The sequence below is a fragment of the Anarhichas minor genome, unplaced genomic scaffold (genome assembly GCF_050575085.1).
Source record: "Anarhichas minor isolate MPS153535 unplaced genomic scaffold, ASM5057508v1 ptg000024l, whole genome shotgun sequence".
NCBI classification, from domain to species: Eukaryota; Metazoa; Chordata; class Actinopteri; order Perciformes; family Anarhichadidae; genus Anarhichas; species Anarhichas minor.
Window position 1 is genome coordinate 11,334,535 of NW_027466470.1, and position 20,514 is coordinate 11,355,048.

A 20,514-nucleotide genomic window follows, 5' to 3' on the forward strand; every position below is an offset into this window, starting at 1 on the left:
GATTGTTGAGTTGTAGTATAGCCTTTTAGTTGTAATATTTGTATGATCCTTTCCATGACTCTATAATGGTGCACACAATGAATTTATAATAAAACACCCTCACAAAACAAGAACAATAGGATAATGTGATCTCTTTTTATACTGTACAACCTCTACATGTAGGAGAATTCTGATAATATTAGCTGGCATATACTGCAGCAAATACAAATACCTAGAGAGAGAGAGAGAGAGAGAGAGAGAGAGAGAGAGAGAGAGAGAGAGAGAGAGTGAGAGAGAGAGAAGAGAGAGAGTGAGAGAGAGAGAGAAAAGAGAGAGAGAGAGAGAAGGAGATAAAGTTGATACATTCACGTGCATTCCAATAAAGTCTGACATTTGAAGTTCAAAGGAATAACTTTGGAAACAAGATATCACGTCAATTATTCACACAGGATGAGCATACTTGATAAAGATAAACTCCATGACTATTTCAATCACTAGTTGCCATGACTAGTATCTGGCTGTGCTATTTAGTTAAGAAGTTGTTCTCAAATATGACCAATCAAGGACAAAATGAACAGACTTCATAAAGGCCTTAGGGGGACTTCTGCTATGTAACCTGATCTTAGGGTCCTGACTTTAAGAGGGTCCCTGAATCAAATCTAATTTTAAAAACTTAATTTTATCAGCTTCTGTGGTGCTTATTTCTAAATTAATTATCTTAATCAAATCACCACACTGCAAATCTGCCGTCAGGTAGCATTCCAGCATAAAAAAGACAGAAGAGTGAGATTATAGTAATTCCCCAGAACCCAAGGTGACGTCTTAAGTTTGCTATTTATTTTTTGTATTTAATTGACAATAAAATAGAACTGAGAAAAGCGGGAAAATACTTACAATAGAGTAGCTGGAACCAGAGAATATAAGGCATTTTGCTTTAAAAAAAAATGATAGTCAATTAACAGAATTGCTCAATTAATCAACTACTTGTTTCGACACCACCACCAGCTCTTTTTGCCCCATGGTCCCACAAAAGGCACATTCAGCTGAAGACAGTCCATTGCATGTTCACTTTCCCAAATTAATTCACGATTACCTGTGCGCTCATCGCAGACATCCTTTTTTCCGACGGTGACTTGAACGCAGCACGAGGGGGAATTCTCAATCGACTCGTACGTTAACTTCCTTGCGCACGCTAACTACCCACCATGCAGCGCGGCTACATACAACATAGCCATCTTGTCAAGAGTGACTGAGAGAGGGAGGCAACTGTGGGCGCTGTTTAGATTCTCATTTGTTTTAAAAGCTGGAATTTAAGAGCGTTTTTCTCTCTCGATCGACTGTTTGCTTCAAAGTAAGTGTCGCCACCGAATGACTTTAAGTCGGTGAGGTGAGTGGATACAGAAGGACTCCTCTCGGCGAGATGTCTCACATACTTGTTCCGACGTAGGGGGAGTGTGCAGCAGCCAGTTGGCTTCACTCGCTAGCTAGCTCAGAGAGTGGAGGGATGCGGGCCCTCCTCAGCCTAAAGTAGGTCCTGCAGCTGGGCAACACACTGCGACAACGGCTGTTTGACAACCGCACAACCGGGACATCCGTAGGCCGATCTGGGACCGACAGAAAGCTCTGGATATATCGCCCTACAGGCGGCTGGTATCGGTGTCTGAAGCCGCATTGCTGGACAGGACGACACGACGTGTTGCGTTATGGGCTCATGAAACGCAACAGGAGACCGAGAGAGGAAGAGGGATGGCGTAGATTCCTATTGATTACAGTTATCGTTCGCCAGGCTGAGTAAAATAGACGCAAGTTTGCTGTTTAATATGATATAAGCCCATAGAAGTGGCATCCGGCTCTTCCCTTTCTGACGGAGGATAAACATAGCCATACTGGACTTTGAAATCAGGCTGTCAATATGTCGAAAATGCCGGCCAAGAAGAAGAGCTGTTTTCAGATCACTAGTGTGACTCAGGCCCAGGTGGCGGCTATCGGTGCCGCCGACGACACGGAGAGTCTGGAGGACCCGGACGAGTCCCGGGCTGAAGACGTGTCGTCAGAGATCTACGACATGTCGCGGGCCGAGTACGAGCCCGCGTGTGGCAGAAGTTCATCCGAAGAAGCCCTGAATAATGTCGGGGAGCCAGAGGCGATCAGTGTTATGGCGCCGTCGCACATACCTCAAGCCGGGCAGTTGTCCGCGCTATCGGGCAATCTCACAGGGGAGTTCCGGAAGGTGGGAGTGTCGGGCTCAACTCCAGGTGGACAGCAGCCGCCGCCGGGGATCGGCGCTCGGCCCGGGGCAATGCAGCAACAGCCTGCTCCAGCAGCCGGCGCTGGGCCAGCCGGTGTGTCGGTAAACGCATCCCAACCTGCAGCTCCACCAGTCACCTCCACGGTTAGCTGCACCTCGCGCTTCAGGGTCATTAAACTCGATCATGGTACCGGAGAACCCTTTCGAAGAGGCAGATGGACTTGTACGGAGTTTTATGAGAAGGACTCCGATGGCTCTGCTGTGACCAGGACTGTAGACGGCATTAGGCACGCCAGTGCGACGACACTGGACCCGGCTGCAGACAGAGACAGTGGGCTCGGGCATACGGGAGGCTCTGTGGTGACACACTCGGGTCAGGGCTTGGGCTCTGTGGCGGATGCTTCTCTCTCTTCACCCCGCATGCATTCGGTGGAGACGCCACCTCAGCAACAGCAGCAGCAGCCACAAATCCACCATCAAAACTATGGTGCCTGGCCACAGGGCGTTAGTGGGTCCGCCACACAGAGTGCTTTCTCCAGCAGCAAGCCAGTGGGAGGTATCCAGCCTTCTGCTCCCCAGAGCGCCTTGCCCGTCGGACAAAACGGCCTGCCTCAATCGGTTGTCCACATACAGAAGTCCCCCATCATGCCTCCTTCAGCCCAGCCTGTTGCTTACCCTCTGCAGCAGCAGCCTCCTATGGGCCACCACCTGACCAGCCAGTCTTCTGGACTGCCACAGAACCATATGGAGTACTATCAGCAGCAGCCCACTTCCATGCAGCCAGGGCTTTCCACTGGCCAGTCCCTCCCAGTGTCCAGCCTCTCTGCAGGACCACAGCCTGTGGGACAGGGACACCCTTCGCTCTTGCCTCCGGCCTCTGGAGGCCCTTCTGTGCCAAGTCAGGTCGGAGATGTTGCAGGAGGTGGATCTGTACCTACTGGACAGCCGGCTCCAGGCCTCTTGCAGACTGGAGGAATGGGGGCTGTCGGAGGCTCCGTGCTGGTTGGTGGATCCACAATGCAGCAGCACGCTGCGAGTCAGTATACAACTGCTGGACAGCCTCAGCCCCACGGCCTCCACCCCACATCCTCCGGTGTACAAAACGTGCCTGCCATCGCAATGAGCTCCGGTGTGCCCGCTGCTGTGCTGAGTGCCTCCAGTGCAGCCTTGCCAAATATGACAACTTCCAGTTTGCCTCCAGGTCAGATACCCCACAGCAGGACTCTAATGGCTTTGGGGATGCAGGGCCTCCCGGCGACTGGATTTGGACATATGGAGGGTGGTGGAGGGAAGTCGGAGGGTCTCGTCAACGCACATTCTCCTTTCGTCTCTGGGAAGGAACCGATGAAGGCCTTCATGCCTGAGAGCCTGCAGCTCGCCACTCCGACTGTCAACAGCCTGTTTGGAATCCACATACCTGGCGACGGGGATGTGGACAGGTAACAGTCTCTCGATCTTAATATAAAGTGTGTGAAAAGTATCCTCCCTGTTGAGAATCATCACCATGCCTGTGCAACGTTATCCGTAACGCACACCAGTTGAACAATCAACATTCAGATACTGTGTGAGTCTTAACTGGGCCTATTTCAGGGCACTTGTTAAAGCAGGCATGTGTAGTGATCACAAGTAGGTAGTTGGTCATCAACAGGTTTTCCCCCTTTTGTTTCAGGGAGGTGTGGAGGGAGGGGAGTGTGTAGTAGGAAGAGAAAAGTGGCACAGGAAGGAAACTTAATGTTCTTTCTCAATAGGGCCTAAAGAAGTAAGTGGAGTGTAGCATACTCGAGGTGAACATCCACGGCTTCCACTGCACACGCAACGACTTGTTAAACGTTCACACCACTCCTGTAGTATTGGGATTTGCTGTGAACTTGTGTTTTGTTTGTGGAAGCCTTGTGTTGCAGATTTGATATCTCCAACCTCCTTTTCCTCCCTCTTCAGCTATCACCCTCCAGGACGGTGGCCTTGGCTGCAGACAGCCAAGTTGTGTTGCTAGTTTGCCAGCGTGCAGAGAGAGTTAGCTGAGCTTTCTATTAGCCTCAAGCTACTTCTGGCCACTTGCTAAATGCAGTTTCTTAGTTTTATAAGCGGAGTTATGTACATTTAATCTTTATATCCTCTGAAAGTGTATGTCACACAGAATATTCATACACATATTACACATCGGGGTTAAGATTGAAATGTGGTATTATTCCTTAGGGATAATTAAGTTATGTCAAGATAGTACGCGGCAAAATATGACTACAATTGTGTACATGTGGCAATCTTATTATGGGTCATGGCATTTACTTCCTTTCCTTAAGTAATCTCTCTCTCGCTCTCTCTCTCTTAATTCCTGATTCTTAGCGCTTAGTTTCACTTTTAGTCGATGGCACACATGAGCGGAAATGATACAGCGCCTTAAATCTCTGTCGTTTCCTTTTACAGTGTTAAAGGTATACCCGAGTGAAGACCAGACTAGATATCCAGATTGCAGAACACTGGCACAAATTGTTTTTTCTTCACATGGATGGACAATTATTAAGAAAGTGTTTGATAAATGTAAACTTCCCTAAAGTGCAGAGAATACTCGGTCTCTGAACGTTATAGTCACAGGCTTCAGTGTGTTTTTGGAGTACCTATGTGTTGCTGGTGAGAGGACCCAGCTCCCAGGCTGATAAGAGCGGGAGCCTCTTACGACAGCTAAGCCCTATCAGACAGTGAGCAGTAGTCTTTCCACTGTGGCCCTATTCCACAGATAAGACACATGACAGTGGGGTGTGTCAACCAACTGTGCTTGTTGGCTCTTTTCTTTTGCAATACAATGTGAGCTTTAAGCACTGTGTGCTCTGTTTAGGGCCCTTTTCAACGTGGTTAAATCCACATGCACACTCCCCAATTCAAGAGCTGTGAAGCAGTCATTCAGAGTTTGTTTTGCAGCGTCAGTGCTGCAATCGGTGCTTTGTACCTACCACCCCGCCGATTGCCTGACCGACGCGGCGTGACAGTTGTGTAACTGCAGTTGAAGTGCTGAATGACGTTCATTTGCACCAGCAACTGTGGTATGTTCAAAGAGGTGGAGGAGGTGTGCCTCACTTCACCAGGCATTTTAACTATGCTTGCTACATCCCCTCCAGCTTTTTTTTGTCTCTTGCCTAATTTCTACATGTCCCGTGCACTTTTTTTTTTTTAATTGAGTCTCTTACTGCCCTACCACCCACACAACAAAACACTTCCATCTTCTCCTCAAATGGACTACTTCAGTAGCTAATGTCTATAATCTGCACAACACAGAAAGCTATTGTACACACACTCAGTTTTGACCGCATGTTGTAGACTTTGCTTGCGCAACCTGGAAAACCTCTTGGCCATTTGTAAGGCGCAAATGATTGTTCCCATCTTCCTCCACCCTGTTGTTTTTTTTGTTTTTTTACTGCAAGTAATTAAAGCAAAACAGTGGAGATATAGACTACAGATTGTTGTTCTCATACTTAGAATATGATTCAGCTTAATGTTTCCCAGATGGCTTCAACAATTGAAAGCACTGTCATAATGTCTTTATTGCGCACAGAGGAGTTTCTTTTGTTTCGTGGGGTAAATGCATTTCTTCTGTAGCCCGTGCGTTATGGAACGCATGCTGGGGAGGCACGGTTTATTGTCCTTGCATAATGGTAGCTTATGTAAAATTGGATTTAGGAGGGAGGGGAGGGGAGGGACATAGTGGAGCAGTTACTGTGAACATGAATTGAGAGACTGTGTGGGTGGATGAGGGGTGTGTCTGTGAAAGGGGATGGGTTGACTTCGTGTGTGTGTGTGTGCGTGTGCGTGCGTACAAGTAGCCATGTCGAGGAGGAATTGAGGCAATACTTTTGAAGAAATTCACCATGGACATTAACAGCGTCCTCATTTTTCGAGTGTGTGTGTGAGACACAGAGACAACATGTGCCACTTGGTCTTTGCCTCCCCTGTGTGACCTCTGGTTTACGGCTGTATCCTGTTTTCAGTCGGAGTCCCTCACACTGCCCTCCACCTTCTATTCATTTCATATTCCATAGCTCGCTCCCCACTTCCGCACTGGGGCTCTCCGGTCATATTATGTGACATTTTGTGGGCTCACAGAGGTAGAAGTACGCACATCTTTGGCCAACGGTAATCCTTAGTTCTGAACCTGGCTGCCATCGTTCATGCTGTAATGCTGCACGGTACCCGTAAAGGAGCGATACCTGTAACTGTGCACTCTAAGGTGTTTACATTCAACAGCCCCCCTCCCCTCCGGAGTGTCTTTAGCAACAGTGTAATAATGAGTCTTCTGATACGGCCATGAACGGACTGTTTGTTTTATATTTCTGTTTACACAAGTCAAGTCGTTCATCCTTGTGGCCTTCTCTCAGCCGTAGAGCTATTTTCAAAAATAAAGGTGCATTACTTTGGTTGTAGTCTGTAGGCTTTGCTTCAGCCATCACCTCCACCCCCACCCCAGGTATGGAGGCCCTCCATTGTTCTGACGAGCAGAAGAACGTCACTCAGTCCAAGGTTTCGGTGGCCTGTTAGCTGAGGATGTGCTGTACTGTGCTGCAGATAAGCTCAGCTGAGAATATGCTCGTTATCTTGTTTTTGGAAAGTGGTACTTCAGTAACTTGAGGGTTTACAGAGACTCACTTTTCAGCTGTTTTGTACTTCTGGTTTTTCACCAACAAGAAATGAATAATTGGTCATTGAGTCACTTTATCAGATTCCATGCTGGAGCCCCCAACACCGGAAACTACACTTTGATGGTTAAAATAGGCGGAGTTCCCTTTAAATACATTGTGGCAATAAAACAATTAGAAATTAAGCTTTAGTTTAGTGCCTCCCACTTCCTGTCCTGCTCACCCAGTTTCTCTCATTTTCTTTCTAGTTTTGAGAAGTTGGCTGCTTAACTTCTGTTCGATTTTCAGTGAAAACAAAAATCCTGGTAAATAAATATAAATCCTTCGATGGTGAAACAATGCTTGCTTGTTGCCTGCCTGCATTCAGCACACGATAAAGCAGCTTATGTTTGACCGGTTTCCACGCTGATAGTTATTATAAGTGATGTGGGAGAAGGGACTTTTTGGGGGGGGAACTGCAGCCTAGAATCAAAAAGTTGAACTAGGTACCTGAGGTCGTCTCGGGGCATGATGTTTATGGGTGTCCTGTCACTAACCTGTACTAGTGGGATGTTAGCACCCCAGCTCCCAATATCCTCTGGTGGCCATGCTGTAATCACACAATGGCTCCAAGTCCTCCCTGTGCTCCGTCTCCCTCGTCTACAACCCAAAAACCTGCTGAAAGAAACTCCCATAGGGCAGCTGGAATCTAAATAGTTTTGGCCTACTTTTCCTCGGTGGCGGATGGATTGACGGTGCTGAGAACCCAAAGCCTGGTGAGCACTGGTGGTGAGAGATTTCAACACGACTCTCTCACCTCCCTCTTTGCACCCCCTTGACTATCGGTTACTCTAGCTGTATGTCTACTGCTACCCCCACTTTGTCAGCCCGCTTTCCTGTGCCCCAACACCATTACGCCACGCTCACGCAATTATTTGTTGAATAGAGCTTCATCGGAGGGTTTGCACTGGAAACACAGGAGATAGCATAAGCGGTCCCTGATCGACCAATCGCAGCTCTTGGCCGACGCATTACGCCTCCGCAACACCTTGACGCAGAAGCAAAAACTCTATGATAACACTTTTGTTTTCTGTGTACTTTCCACTCACTCTTTTGCCCCCCTCCTCCCCCCCCCCCCCCCCCCCCCCTTCCTCCTCCTCCTCCTCCTCACTTAAGGCTTCTGTTGGTTTTCTCGTGCTCAATGAGTTGGCAAGGTTATTAACAGGTTCAGCGCCGTGAAACTTAACCTTTGATGCGCCCACTGGCTCGCAGTGCAGCCCACATTGAAGGGAGAAACCATGTGACGTGCTCCAGCTAGATGTGTGACATCAACCAGCAAGAATGCACTCAAAAGGTTATTTTAGTCTGCTGCCAGATCATACATTTGCTTTCGGGCAGTATCGGGCAAAGCATGTGCAGCCATCGTTTTTTGGTTTGCTTTGAGACAGAGGTTTAAGAGGACTTTTGCACATACAGTATGTGTACATGTGTGGTAGGTCACTCCCTTTTTCTGTCTTTCTGTCCTCTCTCACACACACACACACACACGGACACACACACACACCATACTCTGGGTTTATGGGGGAGACGGCATTTTCACCACTGCTCAACACAGTTGGTTTACAAAGAGGGGCTTTCATAAATGGATATTGACATGTTAGAGTTCCGAGTTACAAAGAGAGCCATTGAGAGTCGAGTGTTTGCTAATTGAAAACAAGGAACGATGACTCCTCCGGTTCTTAACCTCGTTTCATGAAGAGGTTGCTGGACACCAAGTCGTCTGACCTGTGCTGGCTTGCACAGTCCTCTGCGTTGTAGCTCTGAAAAAAAGAAGACTTGTATATCTGCGGAGGTGTGTGTGTGAGAGGTTTCTCTCGGGCCGTTTGCCCGCAAAGTAAAATTAAACAGAGGCATAGGGGGAGTTTTGTGAGAGTGTTTAGTCGTGAGGTAATGTGACCAAGGGAGTCCGTGCCAGAGATTTCTAGGAAAAGAGACTTGGCGGCATGTAACATTCACACACATGCTGTAAAAGAACTCCTCATTCTGTGTGCGTGTAACTCTGCCTGCGCTGGCTTGCTCCTCTGTGTGCGTATGTGCTCATGTCAGTGTGCGTTTACATTCGGGTGAATGTGGGAGAGAAGCAGTTAGTTTTGAAAGGCACAAGCCTGGAGTAGATTAAATGAGTGAGTGTGTGTGTGTGTGTGTGTGTGTGTGTGTGTGTGTGTGTAGGTGATTGTGTGTAGGGGTCAGAGGGGGGATTTCCTTTCCCTTCCCGGAATATACATCCCATGGCATAAAACACAGTGTACTCGTAACTAATGACCGGTAAATTCTCAACACAGTTAACAACGGAGAAGGATTTACATTTTTCAGCTGAAAACCAGAGGTAATGGCTGATTATTTTTTTTAAACAGTGCGTTGAGTTTACCTTAGCGTGAGTGATGGCCAGCCTGCTGTAGGGAAATGGCCTGAGGGAGGCCCTTAAAGTTAAAGAAGCTGTCCCACCTTTGAATACACATTCCTGCATTGAGGTCAGGACTCTCTCTCCTCAGCCCCTTTGCGTTACTCTGTTCTAATGTCACATATGTGTTTGTGAAAGAGCCTTTTCTCCAGCCTTTCTAGGGGGGGGGGGGGGGTTACATAAGGAAACATTTCTCGGACTTTAGTCTGCTTTCACTGTTTCAACTCGTCCCTATCTCTGTCTTTTCTCTCTTTCCCTGAATGTGGTTGAAACAGGAACCCCTCCAAGGCTTTCTACCAGGCCTTCCAGTCTGGCAGCAGATTAAGGGACTCAAAGGCCCACATTGATAGGTACAGTACTATACTGGATTGGACTGGACTGGACAGGCCTGCAATAGTGCAACAACATGTGTGCGGTGTTCAGTAGAAGTGAGCTTTGCTTTCTCCACGTGCATGGATTGAGTTTGGAAACAGAGCCTGGAAGCAAGAGCAGGATTGGCCAATAGACTTCCCGAACAACATCCCCGTCTCTCTGTGATTTCTCTCCCAAAGACGGCCTCTGGTGCTTTCTTTGACTGTAACAGGATTGTCTGTGCCACTTAAACATTCTGGTTTGTTCACTGCCTGGGTGTTCCACGAGTTTGGCCACCGGCTCTATTGTCTTATGTACCAGCTAGTTGCTGAGATTGTGGGGTGCGGAGACAAACCAGGCGGTTAAACGGAGTCAGAATCCTCTTTATTGGCCAAGTGTGTGTGTGTGTGTGTGTGCACATGCAAGGAATTTTGACTCAAATATAGTAAAACATTACGGCTGCAACCGATGATTGTTTTTTTTATCATCCAGTAATCTTTTTTCTCAAATAATATGATACAAGCTTATTGCAGCCATGTGTGTATATGTTGGCCAATATGTGACAAAACAATTGTAATACAGAAATTACATTAGGCTGAGTATTAAGGCTTGTTTGTTTTGTGTTTATTAATTCTATTGGCCGATGTTATTAGATATTATAAACACTCAAATCAATGTTGGCCACAAAAATTCAGTATCATTGTGGGTATAATACATAAACAGCACCAGAGACTGTTTTATTTTTTGTTTTTTTTATTGTTCAGCTCTGAACACAATTATCTAATCAAAGTTATTTGGAAGTACCCCAAAAAAAATACCCCAAATATCCTTCCTGCAATGTAAAACTCGAGGCTCTTAATCTACAGATGAAATGATCAAAGCTGAAGCAGGAAGTAGAGCTGCCGTCTAGATATTTCTGATCAGGCACTCGGTAAAGTTATCACTCGCATGAATTTTCACTTCCCAGTTAATCTGGAAAAAGCTGCTTGTTTACAACGCGTCTGATCAGCTGACTGATCATGTTGCTTGCTGAATGATTAACAGTCTTGACGAGCCAAGATCTCAGCTCTCACACTGTTAGAAATTAATCATTTTAACATCCTCAACTTGTTGCTTTTAAGTGGAGTGAGGCTGAAGAGTGTGTGTGCATGCTAACTGTAACACAGGACCTCAATAACAGCCTGGTTTGTAGTGCAACACTCTCCGCTGTTTCTGTCAAATGACCGTTAATCATAGTTACGTTTTAAGTTGATCATTGACTTGGATAGATGCGTGACACTGTAACATGTGGACACACACACACACACAACAATGTCACAGTGAGAGAGAGCATGATGCCTTCTACAAAAATGAAAAGGGAAGCACATGAAACCATATCTGAGTGACAGGAAATGAAACTGTTTTTAGAGAAATACAGAGCTGACACACCATCACCAGCCACCGAGGAACTACCCCACACGCACGCACGCACGCACGCACGCACGCGCACACACACACACACACACCATCCATTTGCTGCCTCAGCTGCATTTATTTAACTTTCTAGGTGGTAAAAACAGGGAAATCATGATTGTGATGGCAATGTCAAAAATAAGATGCTGTGTGTAGTGTTATTACTTAAAGACTTATTGTCTGTTTTACTTTTGCTTCCTCCATTTGCCCAATTTAAAGTGATATCTACTTTCAACAGAAGGCAACATATTAAGATTGGGTTGTTATGAGCCCCAAGCTTTCCTTCTTTTTATTTTGAGTGCTGCTGTTGTGGATTCGCTGTTCTGCCAAAGGCTGCTTCTGTCTCCATGAGAGCAAAGATAGCCCGGTCTTTGTTTCACACTGTATTTGCTAGATCTTGTCAATGGCCTTTGGTATTGACCCTAATTCAGTCTATTTGATTGTGCTGCCGGAGCATTATTTGTTTGGGTTGTTGGTCCATCCGTCCGCACAATTCTTCTTCTCAGGAACACCTGAAGGGAATTTCCTCAAATTTGGCACAAACGACCTCGACTCGAGGATGACCCGATTCCATTTTGTTAGTTCAAGGTCACCGTGACCTCACAAAGCGCGTTCTTGGCCGTAACTCAAGAATTCATATGCTGCTAACTCTGACAATGTCACACGAATGTCTGATAAGGTAACACGATGAAGTGATGCTACTTGACTGGTTGGCAGAGTCGAACAACTGTGAGGCTGTAACTCTATCTCTGCTTTATTTGGCACCATGTCCGAGGCAACCGGATGAAGTCATAGAGGAGATTGTGAAAGCAAAAAAATACATGCGACATTTTGGCAGAAGAGGACACTGACCTTAAATTTCCCTACAGATCCTTTTTTTTTTTTTTTTTTTTTTTAACCCAGTCCCTGTATGGAAAAGATGGAGTCAGACCACATGGTCCGCTGTAATAAAGAACCTCTTCTGCAGAGTAGAGAACATGACATACAAACACACATTTATACTCGTGTTTGTTTACAGGGACGTATTTTTAAAGGCATGCTAGAGATGAGGCTTTTAAGCCTCACCAACTGCACAGTAGAACTATGCAAGATGCCCTGCAGAGGACTGTGTTCCCCCATATGGGCATCGGGCATCCTTGTGGCTCGCTTGGCACACGGCAGAGGACCTTTTTTCTAGTAGCACGTCATCCTGTTCTGTCCTTTTTGTTTTTCTTCCTCATCAATCTTAGAAAACCGTAAAGCACATACAACTTTTTAATTGTTCATTCGGCAACAATTTTGAACTGTTCCGATATTTAGGAGTCCAGCAAAAACTTTCAGTTTTCTCCAACACTGTAGTTTTAAAGCTGAGGACATTCCCATCATCCTCAGCTGTACGCTGTGTTTAGAGTTAATTGGCAAATGTTGGCATGCTAACATGCTAAGCTAAGATGGTTAACATGGTAAATATTAGGGTTAGGGTTAGCATGCTGGTGTTAGCCTAGCATGGCTGTAGACTCTGCCTTGTTTAAAACATTGCTCGACTCCAAATGTTACCAAATTTCAGTTAGAACAGCTATTGTAGTTTAAAAAAAAAAAGGTTTTGGATCTATAGAATTATGTAATTAGTTTTGCCTACAGGAACAATAACCATTCTAGTTGACTATCATAGTTAAAAAACAAACACACATTTCAGCCTTTTGTGTCCTTTATTTTTGGATTTACCGTATTTTCCGCACTATAAGGCGCACTTAAAAGCCTTTAGTTTTCTCAAAAAACGACAGTGCGCCTTGTAATCCGGAGCGCCTTATATATGGATCAATTGGTTAATTGGTTGATCCATACTGGTTGTACACGGCGCTCTGTCAAAATGTTTCAGTACGACTGGTAAACTACAAAGCCGCACCGCGGTAAACACCGGTACTGTGCTTACTCCTAGTCCAACACCACTTGTGTGTATAAAGACCCCAAAATGGCACCTTTCAAGAGACACGCTTACGACGCTATTCTATTCTATGCGCCTTATAATCCGGTGCGCCCTATATATAAAAACAGTTCTAAAATAGGCCATTCATTGAAGGTGCGCCTTATAATCCGGTGCGCTTTATAGTGCGGAAAATACGGTACTTTGCTTATTATATTGTCCATCATACCGGGTTCCCCACCACCACCTCTTTGAATCATATCATGTGCGTCGTCATACAGTCGCTCTTGATATCTTGGGTGCAAAAGTGTAAACTTTAAAATGAACGCCTCCATTAGACAGCCTGTCCCACCTACAGCTCACTCTGTAAGTAGACCAGAGTTCTGTTACTCTTCAACAGTTTTGATGCTCGCTGGGTTGATGCTCTCACTCTTCCTCATTTCTTCTTCACTGGCTGCGTGCCAGTGCCCCGCTACATGCACAGCTTTGTGATCTAATGTGTCAGAAATGGGGGAAGTTGTCAGACAAAAGTAAAAGTAAAGTAAATTTATTCAAATCTGATAGGAGTGTTAAAAAAAGACTCTGTATACTTTTGGTGTTGATTTCACTGTCAGCTGGCCCCGCACAGTTGCATTACAAAGCCACAGCTCGGATAGAAAAAAAAATACGCTCTAGATTAATAAAGACTACAACTTGTGCACCTGTTGTCCTTGGGAACACGATCAGGCCCCGCCTCTTCAGCTCTGAACTTGTCTCGTCATGTCTCAGGTCGAGTAAAACTTGACTCTGCTTTGTTGTTGCTGAAGGAAACTTGCTGCTCTTGAATGAGCCAGCATGTCTGCCAGAGGTGAGGAGCGACAACTGTTCAGTGTTCACATTATCTGCTGCTCCAAATGAGTGTAAACTCCGCTAATGGATTTTTTTTTAGTGACGTTCCTATTTTACAGCTAACATTGTTAGGGGGGGGGGGGTGGGTACTGAACTCTACCCGGAGCCTATAAACGTCAGTCACGTTAATGGAGACGGTGAAGCTCACAGAGGCGTTGGTTGCATAATCAGTGGCAGCGTAAGATCAAACCCTCATTAGCGTTGTGTTTCATTTCAGCCCAGCCCTCAGGAGTTACAGACTGCTTCTTTGTAACGCTGGAAACACAGAGGAGGAGGCTTTACCATGCACCGAAACAGGTTTTGTTCAAGTAGGGCACTGGAACAAGTTCTTGGCTTCGACATGAGATATAGAAGCTTAAACAGGATTGTGTGTGTGTGTGTGTGTGTGTCAGGATTTGGTGCTCTAACCAGGCACTCTCACTCATGTTGTGGTTTCCAAAAATCTTCCCCCGGTGCCAGTTGTTGGAGGAAGTTCTACTTTGAGCACCAGATGGTGTCCTAATATGGTTTTGACTCTTGTAACTAGCCAATCGGGACGTATCAAACTCATCTTTACCCGCTTTGAATCCAGGAAGCAGAACTACTTCACTGTCCAAATCCACCTCACACGTTGAGAAGTATTATTGCGTATGTTGATGTTTTCCAGTCTCCATAGTTACGAACCCATCACTGGCCCGTCGCATGTCCCACTGACGGTACACTCTGGTGTTTTGAGTTTTCCTGGTTTGATCTCATCCGGCTCAATGTTGCCTCCACTGAAGCCAGCTGGAGAAATGCTTCATACCCGCTGCTTTAATGGCAGTGAGCTCATTCAGTCATTAGGAGCGGCAACAAAGACTAAAGAGCTGAAATGATTAGTCGAGTGGCAGAAAATTGTAATGTCTTTGGGTTTTAGTGTTTCTGTTGGACTGTATAAGCTATTTAAATGCATCAAATTCCATTCTGGGAGACTGTTATGCTAATTGTTCCCACATTTCTGATATAGACCAGACAATAAGTTAATTAATAATCGTCACAATAATCTATTCTATATCAAATTTCCCTCCCCAGCGGTAATTATTTCCACAAAATCTCAACCTTTTGTTAGTTTGTCCCGATACTCCAGGGAGCGTCTGCCCTTCTGTTCCTCTTCTGTCTGCAGAAGCGACCGCACTCATTCTTAATTATTTCATTCCGTCTCCTCTCTGTTCTGGTTTACGTCGTCTTCAGTGTTCGTCAAATCATGTGACTCAGACAGTCGTCGCTGGATGTGGATCACTGGTGCGACACAAACTGCTGCCTTGTAATTCCTGATAAGCTGTTCTTCATTCACTCGCAGTGTGCACACGAAGGGCCGCGACAATAATTAAATTTACTTTATTACAACTAATAATTATTGTGCATTCTCTTGATATTTCTTAGCACAAGTGAGTAAAAGTAAACATTTACCGAGTTAAGTTTAAATTATGTAGCAACTGCTGGGAAAAAAAAGCCGTCTCCTCACTTTTTTTATTAAGATTGGCAACAGCCAAAGTGCATCTTAATGTTCCTTCTATTTGTTGTGAACTTGCAGCAGCTTACAAACTGAACTCCCGTCTCTTATTTCTTGGGCTTAGTTAGGAAAATAAAGGGAAGAGGTTCGACATGTGAATTGACCTTAAAGAGGGCTAAGATGGGGCCATAAGTGAACAGTAACTGTGCTGTGTTGTACTGCTACAGAGTGATTTTGTTAATGGTAACGTGTGTTGTCTGAAGCCACTGATGAAGCAACATGGGTGTAGTCCAGAGACTCTATTCAGGGTCTGTACTTTACAGACTGAGAGAGGCCTGTGGATGACTATAGGAGCGCCTCATCTAAATTACACACACATTTTCTTTTAACATTTGGTTATGTAGCCAGTGGGGGGTGTCACATAATGTGGTCTGAGGGAGGTAAAGGGACACTAACGAGTGAGTACTGACTGCTGAAATGTGCTTGTTTGTAATTTATTTCTTGAAGTGATGGGTGTGTTTCTAGGCCGAGTGACACCATGTGTATCTTATTTAACGGATGTCTGCTTTGTTCCTTGTATGATGTACTTGCATGTCGCTCATGTTTAGACATTGTCATATGTGACGGGGGTCAAAGGGAGCGGTGCACTGTCACACGAAGAGGCTGTGAGTGACAGTGTTTCCTAGCAGCAGAGGTATAGGGAACATTCCTTCCCTAACACAGCCGTCTGATGGCAATCTAGCGAGCGCTTCCTCTGGCCACACACACACACACACACACACACACACACACACACGCAATGGATGGTGTGGAGGAACAGAACATTGTGTCCTGAGGGGGAGTCTAGAGTCAACCTGGTGTCTACTTGCAGGCATCTTCCTGGCGTGTGGTGGTATTTATGGTGATGTCACGCTTTGCTGCAGACGTAAACCTTCTTTTAGGATTCTTTATTAGAGTCCGACCGGTCCAGGATTCTTTGAGGCCAATAAATCAATAGGCCGATCTCTAAAATATCAAAATACCGCAGTGATGCATTTCTATCAAACATTTTTATTTAGATTAGGTAACTTATTGAAGAGCTTAGATATATTCACCGAGTCATGATGGAGTTAGAAAAGACAAGCTTTTCGGTTCCCTCTGGTGGAGAAACTGTTTAATGGTGACACGGTTACCTAAAACGTTCCACATCTTCGACATTTCTGCACTTCAGTTTCTTGTCGCTTAACCGGATATGAGCTGTTATGAATTAATATTGGCTGAACATTGTTTTGCCGTGCTAGAGTCGAAAAGCCTACATTTAATTAATATTAGGTTGTTTTTTTCTCAAGAATTTACTTCAATTAAGAACTTAACTGTTAATTGAACCATTTCTGAATGGATTCGTTAACGTTGCTGTTGACGTTGGCGGTAGCCTTGGATGGAAGTGGAAATGTTTCCTTTAGAAAACCTTTAGCTGCAGCAGGGGGGGGGTCAGTCTGCTACGGGCAGTCCTGGTTCTGGTCCTCCAGCAGCGTGGTGTCGGTGTTTGCTCTCAGCGTGGGACCGGCAGAGCAGCGAGGCCAAACTCTGGAGTTTCTGGTGAACCTGCGTGATTTAATCTGAATTGACCAGGAATCCGACCCTATGACACTGAGGACGAGCAGAAAAACTATAGAAATATCAAGTCATCTCTCTGCTGGTCTCGTTTACTTGTGGAGGTGGTATAAAGGTGTCAGTACTACATTGAGGCTGTTTCATAACCACAGTAACTCAATTAAATGTATTAATAGTAGGCCTCCATACACACTCCAGCAGTCAGGAGGGCACAGTGCCTGTTATGTGACTGAAGTGGGTGGAGAGGAGACTCCCTGACCCCTCCACCCGTCGGTTCAGGTTTCACTTTTCTAAATGTGGTCAAAGCTGCCCCACTAAACCGCCCTCCGGTGCCGCTCCGGTTGGCCTATTTCCACCCCTGCCGCTACCGATGTAGCTCCCGCAGCAGCCAGCGCCATGCCGTGCACGTTTTCTTACAAACCACCGTGCTGCCCCGGGGACCCGAGCCGGCACGCGACCCGCTGCTCTCCTGTCGGACACGCTGCAGGTAACACCGGGAGACACCGGCCCGCTGCCTCGCGCACTACAGCTAACTTATGATCGATTTGAATGAGCCCCCCCCCCCCCCCACAAAAGAAATGGGGTCATCATAGCTATACAGCCATAGGGGGTGCGAGAATGTGGGCGCTAATTAGCACACCTTCACTGAATATGTCGGTTCCACAAAATGACGCAAGATTTGCGCGAGCTTGGATTTGTTGTGTTGCCTGCAGCCAAGCTTTTTTTTTTATTTTATTTTTCTCTCCTGTAAACTCAGTGACCTGATCTAGATAGGAGTTATAATGTATGTTATGTTCATGAGAGGTGACTGGTTTCCTGTGGGGATCTGATAGCGGGTTGGCTTAATTAAGCACCAGTGTCATTCATTTTGTGACAAGAAATCTCTTTCTCTTTCTCTCTCTCTCTGTCTCTGTCTCTGTCTCTGGTTTTGAATTCTGAACTCGGATTGATTCTAACATGACTTTTCTTTTTTTTAACAGGGCCTCGGGAACCAATGTTGCTGCCATTGATAATAAAATTGAACAGGCAATGGTAAGTAATCCATTCACGACGGATCATACACAGTATATTGTTCTCTCGCTTTTTTTATTTTTGGCTATACCGACATCCAGCTCTCATGTCTGTCTTGACTTATTCTCATGTTCTTTTTAGATTCATAGAGTCTTTAATATACTCGAATGCACACATGTAGCCTTGAGCTTCCCTCTGATGTCCTTGTCTAGAACATGATAAATCGGCCTCCGTGTGACTGCTGCCTCTGGTCGGGTCTTTTTTTAATGTTGTTGCACATTTCCCGTCTCTTGCAGGACCTGGTGAAAAGCCATCTGATGTACGCGGTGCGTGAGGAGGTGGAGGTCTTAAAGGAGCAGATCAAGGAGCTGTTTGAGAGGAACTCTATGCTGGAGAAGGAGAACGCTGTGTTGAAATCTCTCGCCAACAGCGAGCAGCTGTCTCAGCTGCCCGCTCAGTCGGCCACCAGCTCCGGCACCACGCCCCCCCAGCAAGGACTCAGCCAGCCTCAGCAGCAGGCCCAGCCTCAGCAGCAGGCCCAGCCTCAGCAGCAGGCCCAGCCTCAGCAGCAGGCCCAGCCTCAGCAGCAGGCCCAGCCTCAGCTTCAACTTCAGCAACAGCCTCAGCTTCAGCCGCAGTCACAGCTCCAGCAGCAGCAGCAGCAGCAGCAGCCCAAACCCCAGCAGCTCCAGACTCAGCTCGATCCCAGCCAACAACAAATGCAACCCAACGTCACCTCCGCTTGAAGTGCATCTGCCCTGCTTCGCAAAGGGCAGGAAAAAAGAAAAGAGCATCTTCTCTACAACTTATTACAAATAGTTTATGTGAAATTAAAAAGAAGAAAAAAAAATAACTTTGTCTTCTTCGCCACCAGCTTGACCACAAAGTACAGTGTGTGTGTGTGTGTGTGTGTGTGTGTGAGGGTGAGCTAGCAAGTGTGACTGAATTGGTGTTGGAATGTAAGTGTGTGTGCATCTGTACTGTGGGCCTTTCCAGTGTTAATGCAATCATCGAGAGAGAGATAGAGAGAGAGAGACACAGAAAGTGTGTGCAGAGACAGAGTATCAGGGAAGGTCGCGGTGTTTGTTTTCATCTTGGCGATGTTCCCGCAGCGGTTGACTGCTGGGTCCAAGCTCGGGGACAGGAATGTCTTTTCTTGGACCAGGCGCCGAGCCGGGCCGGTTCACGACCTGACCTGAGACCTGCTCAAGCCGTGGGTGTGTTGGCAAGGGAGGGGCTTCAGCTCGCATAAGGGACGGACGGGAGTGATTGTCAAAAAGAGCGACTATTTTTTTAAATGAGATAATTGAGTGGGTGAAGGGGTATTTTTTTAGCCTTGCTGTTTCATGTCGTAAAGTAAGAAGCGGGAGAGAGAGTGTCTGTTCTTCGGAGCGCCACACCGCTGCCGTTACTGTCACATCAAGTCCAACTCTTGCATCGGTCTTTTGAGTTCTACTGTTGAGTGTCTTTATTTATTACAGGGCTGCTATTCTCATAAATGAACAAGTTCACAACACCTGTCTAACCGTAGCCCGGTGGCTTGTTTCCTCTTCTACAGTGTTTCAACAGATTCTCCATTCGTCCCGGGGGCAACGCTTTAACATCGTAGGCAAAACAAAAAGAAAGAAATCTGACAAATGTTTAACACTAACTCAAATTATACGCTGCAATTGCCAATTCATAGCTCGTCAAGATCCAGTATGAATGTACGTTTATTTTTTTTTGTATAATAAAGTATTAAGAGCCTTGACGGGTGACACTTCAGCCGTTGACATCAAATCTTAATGTGAGCCTGCAGAATTTATTTGATGAAGATTAAATTCTGTTGGTTTCATCTAAAAGTGAATTAGTATTGCCATCACCCCCCTCCTTCATTTCCTTTCTCCCAATGTTTGTCCTGAGGGGATCGGGGGGGAAAGCTGTGAAATCAACCTACTTTGTAACCAAAGATGCAAAGCTGTGTAAATTGATTATTTTTAAATGCACACATGTATTTCATTTCTTTTGTTACTTCCTTCTTCACAAACTATTTTGTTGCTGTTCAGCATGTTCTGCATGATCTGTAATCTTCAAACCACTTTCTTACCTCATTTTTATTCAGCACTCTTGTTGTGAGATAGTCTGTGAACAGGCGAAATGATGCGGAGCAGAGAGAAAAATAACCTAGTGTGACTGACACTAGTCGCAGAAAAATGAAGTGAGCCATGTTTGTTCATTAAATGGTGTTTGAATTTCATATGCCAATAGTTTTGTTACATTGCAAATTTTAATGTATTTAAATAAAAGCAATATTCAGATTCCAAGATGTGTCGGTTTCATTTGATACGAAGTTCTATTAATACAATATATTTTAGGAGCATTTGAATCATTTAACCATTCACTGGTAAACTACCTGGAAGCTGGACTTGCCCTGAATAAAAGCATTGGATCCTCTTTCTGTATCCTGTCAAAGTCAACAACCTACACCAGGTACAGATGCAGAGATGTGTTGGTGAACTTTCTGGATACTTTTAAGTGCTTCTCAAAGAGGCAGGTGGTCGGTTCATGTTTGAC

At 45.6% G+C, this 20,514-nt stretch overlaps 1 protein-coding gene across 8 annotated transcripts; it reads left to right on the forward strand.

The window, feature by feature from the left end:
* Window positions 1-1,205: 1,205 nt before the first annotated feature.
* Window positions 1,206-20,264, forward strand: LOC142955899 (TSC22 domain family protein 2-like). 8 transcript variants are annotated; one of them, XM_076097133.1, is made up of 5 exons: window positions 1,206-3,666; window positions 9,568-9,642; window positions 17,931-17,982; window positions 18,258-18,468; window positions 18,505-20,264. In XM_076097133.1, exons 1-5 carry the CDS (start codon window positions 1,892-1,894, stop codon window positions 18,705-18,707), a joined length of 2,316 nt encoding a protein of 771 aa, XP_075953248.1. In that variant the 5' UTR covers window positions 1,206-1,891; the 3' UTR covers window positions 18,708-20,264. The 8 variants fall into 8 exon arrangements, with proteins under 8 accessions (XP_075953248.1, XP_075953250.1, XP_075953252.1 ...); XM_076097135.1 differs by having other exon boundaries at window positions 18,523-20,264; XM_076097137.1 differs by lacking the exon at window positions 18,505-20,264 and adding an exon at window positions 14,104-14,183 and having other exon boundaries at window positions 18,258-18,400.
* Window positions 20,265-20,514: the final 250 nt, after the last annotated feature.

What these genes read in the sequence shown, in the direction of transcription:
- LOC142955899 (XM_076097132.1), top strand. Translation starts at nt 1,892, where the DNA reads ATGTCGAAAATGCCGGCCAAGAAGAAGAGCTGTTTTCAGATCACTAGT. An exon ending in GGCGACGGGGATGTGGACAG is followed by an intron (nt 3,667 to 9,567) that starts GTAACAGTCTCT and finishes TGGTTGAAACAG; the next exon opens with GAACCCCTCCAAGGCTTTCT. An exon ending in TCAAAGGCCCACATTGATAG is followed by an intron (nt 9,643 to 17,930) that starts GTACAGTACTAT and finishes TTTTTTTAACAG; the next exon opens with GGCCTCGGGAACCAATGTTG.